Here is a 9,942-nt window from a genome sequence, read left to right as displayed (position 1 = left end):
CAACTCTGATTAAAATTTGGTTAAACCAATAACCGATTAGATTTTCAGGATTTACTTGCACATTGTTACCAAGTGACATAAACACGATGGACACACATTTGTTGATTGTTCTAATAAGACATAAATTTCGTTGTAACATTGTTAAATATATGTATAGAGGGAAAGAAGTTACTGTAATTGCGGAGGCTCCAAGACCAGCCCTTTCCCTAGGATCCTTTCGATAGTAATTTCTGAAATAGAGAATTGTTGCAAAGTACCACAGAGGTGGACATACAAATCCTAAAAGGAATCTGAAATAACAAGCAAAAGTCATGAGAGGCCTAAGACAAGAACAAGAAGAACAAAGTGAAGAAAGGAATTTATAAATTGATATGTAAAATACTTACGAGAACCATCCAATTCCGCAGCCAAAACATGGAAGGGGTTTGTCATAAAGTCCAATTTGCAAGTCCTCTGGATCTCTAATCAAATAATATTTTCCCTTTTCTTGCTCTGTGTCATCTGGCGCTTGAGCTGCCACGACAATTGACAGTGTTTTAGAAGAACTTGATCAAAGAGTTTGTATACTAAAAATCAACTACTATATGTTTGTGTATTTTGTATTTTAACACATATTTTATATTGATTTAGTAGTTGATTTTTTATACACAAGTATCATGCTTACAAATGCTTCTAGCATCTCTCTTTACTTTTTGTTTGGTAGTTGGTACATTATCAGATCAATATCTCTAAATAGAATACAAATAAATGGAAATGAATTACCTCTAAAAATTGGATAACTTGGTACACTTGGCCTCAAAAGATTAACATGTTTATCAGAGACTGATGTGGCCAATTCGACTCCGTTTCGCAAATTAACAGTCTCTTCATTAGCAAGACCTGTGACATCAAAGTGAATCACAATTCATGGTAAGTGTGTTGGATCAAGTTATTTCTTCATAGTTCTAAATTCCCTATAAATGAATGCTTTACAGTGAAAAGTAGTGAACACTATACAGCAATCCAAACCTGCTAGTGCAAGTGTACTATATTTGAACAGTGCTATGCATCTAACTTAGGTGCACCAATAATAAAGATGTTACATAATTGTACATCAAATTTTGGGTAAATGACATAAAAGAAATCTAATGGAGTATAATATTTCTTAAATGTCCTTAATGGTTCTACGTTACATGCATGTTCTGAAATTAGTTTTTTTTAGTTGTAAAAATCGGACCGGACCGGCCGGTTCGACCGGAAAACCGGTGAACCGGACCCTAAACCGGTCCGGTCCGCCAATTGAACCGAATAAGGTAACGAACCGGTGTGAACCGGTCAAACCCGGAGTAAACCGGCAAAAACCGGTCAAACTCGTTAAACCGGTTCAACCGAACCGCTGAGAGTGAAATTGTCAAAATGGATGGGGTGAGTTTCGAACCCCTGTCCTCAGGGTAAAAGGAGCCTGTCATAACCACCAAGCTGTCACAATACTATTTAATATGTTTACAAATTATTTTATATATAGATATCTTTTATCAATCTATTTAATTATTTTAATTTTAGTTATAAACTCGTTCATTCTTAAATTAATTATATTTTTATTTAACAATAATTATAAACTCATTTATTTTTTTATAATTATATAATATCTATTAATATTATTTTTTAATAAATATTTGTAGTATATAATAGTATAATAGATATAAACTAATTAATAAATTATTAAAATTTAAAAATAATAATTATTTTAATATAATAACAAAATAAAAATATTTATGATAGAATAAAATTAATAAAATATTTATTGTTTATATTTTAGATATTTTTGAATAGATAAATATTTTTAAAATAATAATAAAAATATGTATTTTAAATTTTAATTTTTAATTTTTGATTATTTTTAATAGTGAAAAAAATCCTTCAAGAACCACATGTCCGGTTTGAAATCGACTAAGGTCCAAAACCCAAACCGACTTAACTGAACCGAACACCGATTAGGCATCAAAAGGCAAAGCTTGAAAACAAAGCATCGTTGCTCTTTCAAAATCCTCTTTTCACCTTTTCTCTCAGCTCCGAAACCCTAACCCTAGAGTCCGGAAGTCTCTGTTATGGCGTACCAGGCCCCTGATAATGAATCGGACACCGATTCCAAGAAAGAAATCCGCCTCTACAACCCATACAAGGACCTCGGGATTCCAAATCAAAACCTCTACCAGCTCCCATCCTCGCCGGAGTACCTCTTCATCGAGGAGGCTGAACGTAAGCGTCGATCCTGGGGTGAGAACCTCACCTTCTACACTGGCTGCGGTTACCTCGGTGGCGCCATCGGCGGCGGCGCTCGAGGCCTAGTAGACGGCGTCAAATCCTTCGAGGCCGGCGACACGCTCAAGCTCCGGATCAACCGTATTCTGAACTCTTCTGGCCACACTGGACGTACTTGGGGGAACCGTCTCGGCATCATAGGGTTGCTCTATTCCGGGATTGAGAGCGCGATGATGGAGACGAGAGACACCGACGACGTGTGGAACAGCGTGGTGGCGGGGCTCGGCACCGGAGCGCTGTATAGGATTTCGGGTGGCGTGAGATCTGCGGCCGTGGCCGGCGCAGTTGGAGTAGTGGTGGCCGGAACTGTCGTGACGGTTAAGCAGGCTTTCAAACGCTACGCACATCTTGCGTGAGCCTTTAAATTTTTTATCTTTATTTCATTTCGGGTTGCTTCTATCAATTTTGAGCGGTTAATTATTGAGATATATTCATATTTAAAAAAGAACATAGATGATTACAGCAAAACGTGAGCTGCAGCAGAGTTGCTGTTGATTGAAATTCTGAGTTTAATTTTTTTACAGCTTGATTAATAACTAAGGCTAACCATATAATTTGTCGAATCATCTCTAATGAATAATATGGACGGCTGTAGAGCTGGATTATATATATATATATATATATATATTAGCATAGAAAATTTGTATGTGTTGTGGGCTTGTGTTTGTGCAGAGTATGATTTAGTTTCTCTGATGTTACTCTTAATGCATAAACTTTGAATTGTATGTCTTGATGGGCAGCTAGGAAACAATGTTGATCCTTATTTTAGTATGTATTTAATTTAATAGGCAATAAAGTTTGCATTTAGGATAAATGGTTCTCGAGACGTTTTTTTTTTTCTTGTAAGTGTTAACTAGTAGAATTTTCATGTTTTAGGAACCATTTGACAAAGAAAATAATGTCAGCACATTTAGTGTTTTGCAGGACTTCAATATCCTTTTAATGTGATATTGTGCCTGAGTTTGCTCATGATTTGAGTGGTGCTAACTATTTTTGTGCGGCACTTGGAGAGCTCGTGTGTATTACTTTGAGTTTGCTCATGATTTGAGTGGTTCTATCATAACAAGTTTTCAGCTCAAACCGAAGCAATAAAAGTATTAACCAATGTCTTTGTAGATGATTGTTGTAGGTTCTGATGGATGGCTATACCTCTTATATATTGCTTCCTAAGTGCCTAGTAGCAGCACTCGGGAATTTTTTGTTTGCATGTATATGTTCTATATCTTGTGTCGGCAGTTTGGTTTCTGTTCATCCTCTTGCTATTTCATGATATTTGGTTGTTTCTGTTCATCCTCTTGCTAGTTTATGATATTTGGTTCTTATTCTATCAATTTGAATTCCAAAAATTTGTCTATAAAGGAAAGCCCGTTTCCCATTTTCTCGGATTATCCTGAACCTTAGACCCAAGTTAGTTTGCTAGTTTTGTTTTAGCAGGTTCGTGCATAAACTTGGGGAAGTGTTTTCTTTTTTCTTTGATATTATGGTATATATGGTCATGTTTCCTTGTAGCTTAGAAAGTAATCACAACGTTGGTTGATGCAAGAATTCTTAATAGAATGATATTTACACTATGAGTCACTAATTCTAGAAGAATGTAAAATAACGTGATAGAAATGAATCAAAGAAAAAGAATGCAGCTTATTTCGTGTGGGTTTGTTTGTCGATTGATTTTTTTTTGGGCCAACGGAGATGGTTGGTTCAATAATTTTAAAGAGTTCAATCTTAAAGTGATCCTTGAATTTAAAATTGAGTTTCAAATTCGTCCCTCAACTTAAAATTGTCTCAAAATTGTCTCTGAATTTAACAACATTTGTCTTTGAGATGTTTTCCGACAAAATTGTTTCAAAATTGTCTCCGAATTTAATGAGATATTTTCATGCGACGGATTGATGACGTGGTTGGACGAAAATTTTTGTATTCTCTTTAGCGTTCTTATCACTGTCATCACCGCCACTACTACTACCATCACCTCTTGTAATTGCTATGAAATATAGCCATCAGTTGTCCATCGGGGTTTCTTTTTATATATGTCATTATTCCCTTCATCAAAAAATGTCATTATTCCCTTCATCAAAAAATACTTTAGGAATAACCGTTGTTAAGTTTAAGGATAATTTTAGGATAGTTTTAAGTTGAGCGATGAATTTGTTAAGTTTAAGGATAATTTTAGGATAGTTTTAAGTTGAGCGATGAATTTGAGGCTGATTGTAAGTTTAGAAACAATTTTGCGATTTAACTCAACGGAAAATGAAACTTGAAGCTTAACTGAGATTTGATTTGGCTACTTAAATACTTATACGACGTGGTTCTAGCATGCCATCAGAATATTTAGTAGGCACATTGTATCGGCGTTAAACTGGTGCCCTATATTTGTTATGCGAGATCCTCAGCATAGCTTGTCTAGAACTATTGCACATTGCAGTATTTCCCACGAACAGATACTAAATTAAAAACAAAAAAACTTGAGGACACAGGAAACGCTCTGTTTAATGGTTATGGCAGAGAATTCAGTGTGTTAAAAACCTTATTTCCCCATCTTAGTAAGGAAAATTCAAATTTACTTATATATACCGGTCAACAACTTTTGACCCCTGCCTTTTACTTTTTCTTTTGCCTTGGTACCATTGTAAAGGAATATGAGGAAATATTATGGAGGTTAGTTTTACTTTTTACAAGAGCAAATTTTTCTGGATTCTCATTACAGCGTTTGAATGATTTCAACCATTTGCGGCTCCAGTTACACGTGCATCATGTAAAATGCAAAACGTAGCAAAGATCATTGTGAAGAGTACACGAAGATCAGCATATTGTCTGTATTCACACAAAATCAAGATCATGAAACACGGGACAAAATTAACATCCAATATATATAGTATTAAATGTGAATCTCTGCGTAAAACAATTTTGCACTATGGGTTGGAAAACAATTTCCAATGAGAAATAGAATTGTTTATTATTGCATGCGTTGGGCATGGCAAGTGCCTCTTATCTTATCCTCTTATGCATCAAGTGTGTTTGACACCTAGCACTTGCATGCATGATCATTTCCCGCCATAAATACCAGTGCCTAGTATCTTGCTTTCCTCATCCTCCTCCTTCTTCTGAAATCTTCATACAGTTCAAACTTCAAAGATGTTTTCAGGGGTAGCCGGAATACTCAACCGAGGCCACAAGATCAAAGGGACTGTGGTCTTGATGCGCAAGAATGTCCTGGACGTTGACACCTTTACTGATGTTGCTGCCACCGCCAACATCGGAGGCCTCATTGGCACCGGCATCAACGTCATTGGCTCCACCGTTGACGCCCTCACCGCCTTTTTAGGCCGCAGTGTCTCCCTCCAGCTCATCAGTTCTACTCAATCCGATGGTAATAATCAATAACGAGAAACTCTTGAGACCTAGTAATTTTTTAAAAAGTATGAGCGTAAATTGTATTGTTTTATGTATATAAATTTTGGTAAATATAAGAGTAAATTATATGCAAAATTTTTGTAAATATGAAAATATGAGTACAAATTATGTGAAGTTGACGGACTGAGAGCCGGAGTAAAATCATCTAACCGCTTTCAGCTATCAACTTCACGTGAAGTCGACTGCACCTGAGTTTCCACCACAAATTATTACTGATAAAAAATAATAATATTTGCTGATCATATAAAAGTGTTCGTCATTCTGATACAGAGAATGGCAACGGAAAAGTTGTAAAGGATACATTTCTGGAAGGTATTATTGCGTCGTTACCAACGTTAGGAGCTGGAGAATCTGCATTCAGCATTCATTTTGAATGGGACGATAGCATGGGAATCCCTGGTGCATTTTACATCAAGAACTATATGCAAGTTGAGTTTTTCCTCAAGACCTTAACTCTTGAAGATGTTCCAAACCAAGGAACCATCCATTTTGTTTGCAACTCTTGGGTTTACAACTCTAAACTCTACAAATCCCCCCGCATTTTCTTCTCCAACAAGGTACCTATGTATTTAATTATCAATTATCAAATTAATTAGATAATGATTATAGATGCAAGTTCTTGAACTAATGTTGATAAATGTATGGGGTGCAGCCATATCTTCCAAGTGAAACACCTGCTCCACTTGTTAAGTACAGAGAAGAAGACCTGAAAATTTTAAGAGGTGATGGAAAAGGGGAGCGTCAGGAGCATGAAAGAATTTATGATTATGATGTCTACAATGATTTGGGGAATCCGGATCGGAACGAAAACCATGCTCGCCCCATCCTTGGAGGTTCTACCACTTTCCCTTACCCTCGCAGGGGAAGAACTGGTAGATATCCTGCAAGAAATGGTTGGTATTATTCTTATTCTTGTTATGCATTTTGCTTTTGATTCAAATTTTAATGCCCTGCAATTTGTTAATACTTAACAGATCCTAACAGTGAGAAACCAGGGGATGTTTATGTTCCCAGAGATGAAAACTTTGGGCACCTGAAATCTTCGGACTTCCTTGCAAATTCAATAAAATTTTTGACTCGGTATGTGCTGCCAGCTTTTGAATCTGTGTTCGATTTGAATTTGACCCCAAATGAGTTTGATAGCTTCCAAGATGTTCGTGATCTCTATGAAGGCGGAATTAGGCTACCTACGGAAGTAATTAGCACAATTAGCCCCTTACCTGTCATCAAAGAACTCTTCCGTACCGATGGCGAACAAGTCCTCAAGTTTCCACCACCTCACATCATTCAAGGTCATAAATCAATGTATCTGTGAGAAAATCTCAAGCTTTTGTTGAAGTAATACTTGTTTTTTCTTATCTTCTTGTTGTTGAATGAGCAGTGAATAAATCTGCATGGATGACTGATGAAGAATTCGCAAGAGAAATGATTGCTGGTGTAAATCCTTGCATGATTCGTAGTCTTCAAGTAAGTTATTGAGTTGATGGTAATTGTAAGGAAGGATCACAATCTTTTCTTTATCTTCACTCACATAGTATCCTCTTATATAATGGTAGGAGTTTCCTCCGAAAAGCAATTTGGATCCCACAATCTATGGTGATCAAAACAGTAAGATACCTGCAGAAGTTCTTGATCTTGAAGGGTGCTCACTAGAAGAGGTGAATATATAGTTGTAGTTACAATATATTTGTTCTATTAATTTGAATCAAAGTGATTAAAATCAATTTCAACTTATGCAACAGGCAATTAATGGTCGGAGACTATTTATATTAGATTACCATGATGTGTTCATGCCATATGTGAGGCGAATAAATGAGACCCATGCAAAAGCATATGCCACTAGGACTATCCTTTTTCTGAAAGAGGATGGAACATTGAAGCCAGTGGCCATTGAATTAAGTTTGCCACATCCTGATGGAGATAAATCAGGTGCTATCAGTGAAGTTATCTTACCTGCAAAGGAAGGTGTTGAAAGCACAATTTGGCTACTAGCCAAAGCTTATGTCATAGTAAATGACTCATGCTACCATCAACTGATGAGCCATTGGTATAAACTAAAATTTTTTCATATTTCAATCACCACAATATAAATTTCCTAATTTTTCTTTTTTTGTGTGTGTTTATAGGTTGAATACTCATGCAGTTATTGAGCCATTTGTGATAGCAACAAATAGACAGCTAAGTGTGATTCACCCAATTTATAAACTTTTATCTCCACACTACCGTGACACTATGAACATCAATGCACTTGCTAGGCAGAATCTGATTAATTCTGATGGCATAATAGAAAGAACCTTCTTGCCCTCCAAGTTTTCTGTGGAGATGTCTTCAGCTGTTTATAAGAACTGGGTTTTCACTGATCAAGCACTACCTGCTGATCTCATCAAGAGGTAACATAAAACTCTTCATTCTATTATAAGCATGAACTTATCTAAGTAACATGTTTTATGTTTTGGATGATTTAGAGGAATGGCAGTGGAGGATTCATCTTCTCCTTATGGAATTCGTCTTGTAATAGAAGACTACCCTTATGCTGTTGATGGACTAGAGATATGGTTTGCCATTAAGGAATGGGTTCAAGATTATGTCTCATTGTACTATCCAACAGACAATGATCTCAAAAAAGACCCTGAACTCCAAAATTGGTGGAAAGAAGCTGTTGAGGTAGGTCATGGTGATTTGAAAGATAAGCCATGGTGGCCAAAGATGCAGACAGTTGAAGAGTTAGTTGAATCATGCACAACCATAATATGGACGGCGTCGGCGCTCCATGCAGCTGTTAATTTTGGACAGTATCCATATGGAGGGCTTATCCTGAACCGTCCAACACTTAGCAGAAGATTGCTTCCTGAACAAGGCACTGCAGAGTATGAAGAGATGGTGAAGAGTCACCAAAAGGCTTATCTGAGAACAATTACACCGAAATTAGAGACTCTTATTGACCTTACAACCATAGAAATCTTATCAAAGCATGCTTCTGATGAGGTGTATCTTGGAGAGAGGGATAATCCACATTGGACATTTGATTCAAGAGCATTAGAAGCATTTCAGAGATTTGGGAACAAACTGAGTGAGATTGAGGAGAAGCTAACAGAGAAGAACAAAGATGGGAGACTGAGTAATAGAATTGGGCCAGTTGAATTGCCATACACTCTGCTTCATCCTACTAGCAATGAAGGGTTGACTTTTAGAGGAGTTCCAAACAGCATCTCTATCTAAAATCTAAATGCAGGGAATAATATAATGAATTAATAATGTGTGGTTTCTTAGCTTTTTCAAGTCTTATATATCATGTGTATTTGTAATGTGCTACATTATATTTGAATAATCTGTTCTGGTTTTCACTTTTCAAATAATAATAAGAGATGACAGTTGTGTGTGTGGAAAATTCTGTCTTGTTTATGAGTTAGGACTTTCATCTGAGAAACTCCTACTATATGAATATGAAATCTAAATGTGATGATATATATTCTTTAGTGCTAAGTTGCTAATATCCCTTATGGAACTTGTGAAACAACAATGAACATAATTGATTATATTAAAACTGTAGATAATACAGGATAGATAGATAAGCCACAGAACTGATATATCAATTAAAACTTAAGCAATTCAAATTACATAAAACATTTTAATCACTTCAAAAGCATTATTATTATCTAGCTATTTCTTAGTACATACACAGATAGCAGGTATATATAGTACTAATGTAACCAATGATTGAGGCTCCCAAGTCCCAAACAATGATCAGAAAATATTAATGTGCTCATGATTGATGAATATTGAATAGTATGTAGATATAGATAGTAAATGAATAGCTCCAAATTCAAAATGCATGACGTGCACCGCATCCATCAGCCACATATATATAAACTCGTGTCATGCATATAAATAACATGCATGTTGTACTAAGCTATATATTGGTGGCTGCATATAGAAATGGTAGCGTATGGTATAAGTATACTGCTCTTCAAGATTGTATTATCGTGCAATTATTATGGCAATTCATCAGCTTAAGGATACGTGTAAGGTTTTACGTATATGCATATCTGCATGTTTCTATTGGCATTATTTTTTTTATTAATTTACATTTTTTAGACAAATAATTTTATGATATAATATAATATTAAAATTTTATAATTAAAATATTTAATATTTAATTTTTTTAATTATAATAAAAATTAATATAAAATGAATATAAAAAACTTATATAAAATTTATACATGTAATAGA

At 35.5% G+C, this 9,942-nt stretch overlaps 3 protein-coding genes across 4 annotated transcripts in view; 2 read left to right on the top strand and 1 right to left on the bottom strand.

Moving 5' to 3' along the window:
• The window catches only part of LOC110265894, a 5,436-nt gene extending 3,988 nt beyond the window's left edge, over positions 1-1,448 (bottom strand). The window contains exons 1-4 of the mRNA XM_021109433.1: positions 1,298-1,448; positions 763-879; positions 387-513; positions 5-290 (exon numbers count right to left, since the gene is read on the bottom strand). Coding sequence (XP_020965092.1) covers positions 5-290; positions 387-513; positions 763-879; positions 1,298-1,448 — 681 coding nt within the window. The remainder of the gene's footprint in view (positions 1-4; positions 291-386; positions 514-762; positions 880-1,297) is intronic.
• On the top strand, positions 1,982-2,924 carry LOC107612515 (mitochondrial import inner membrane translocase subunit TIM23-1). The gene has a single exon (XM_016314209.2). It carries the CDS (start codon positions 2,088-2,090, stop codon positions 2,655-2,657), a length of 570 nt encoding a protein of 189 aa, XP_016169695.1. The 5' UTR covers positions 1,982-2,087; the 3' UTR covers positions 2,658-2,924.
• LOC107612513 (seed linoleate 9S-lipoxygenase-2) lies at positions 5,363-9,132 on the top strand. Of its 2 annotated transcripts, XM_016314207.2 has the most exons (10): positions 5,363-5,668; positions 5,983-6,269; positions 6,365-6,605; positions 6,687-7,004; positions 7,094-7,179; positions 7,269-7,370; positions 7,455-7,501; positions 7,541-7,759; positions 7,839-8,102; positions 8,178-9,132. In XM_016314207.2, exons 1-10 carry the CDS (start codon positions 5,434-5,436, stop codon positions 8,929-8,931), a joined length of 2,553 nt encoding a protein of 850 aa, XP_016169693.1. In that variant the 5' UTR covers positions 5,363-5,433; the 3' UTR covers positions 8,932-9,132. The 2 variants fall into 2 exon arrangements, with proteins under 2 accessions (XP_016169693.1, XP_016169692.1); XM_016314206.2 differs by having other exon boundaries at positions 5,365-5,668; positions 7,455-7,759.

This window comes from Arachis ipaensis, chromosome B08 (assembly GCF_000816755.2).
Source record: "Arachis ipaensis cultivar K30076 chromosome B08, Araip1.1, whole genome shotgun sequence".
Taxonomy (NCBI): domain Eukaryota; kingdom Viridiplantae; phylum Streptophyta; class Magnoliopsida; order Fabales; family Fabaceae; genus Arachis; species Arachis ipaensis.
Note: the sequence above shows the minus strand (reverse complement) of the source record. Positions and strands in the feature narration are given on the sequence as shown.

Bases quoted from the DNA above. Each gene is read 5' to 3' on its own strand.
- LOC107612513 (XM_016314206.2), top strand. From the start codon at position 5,434: ATGTTTTCAGGGGTAGCCGGAATACTCAACCGAGGCCACAAGATCAAA. The intron at 6,270-6,364 runs GTACCTATGTAT...TATGGGGTGCAG, and splicing joins GCATTTTCTTCTCCAACAAG to CCATATCTTCCAAGTGAAAC. The intron at 8,103-8,177 runs GTAACATAAAAC...TGGATGATTTAG, and splicing joins CCTGCTGATCTCATCAAGAG to AGGAATGGCAGTGGAGGATT.
- LOC107612515 (XM_016314209.2), top strand. From the start codon at position 2,088: ATGGCGTACCAGGCCCCTGATAATGAATCGGACACCGATTCCAAGAAA.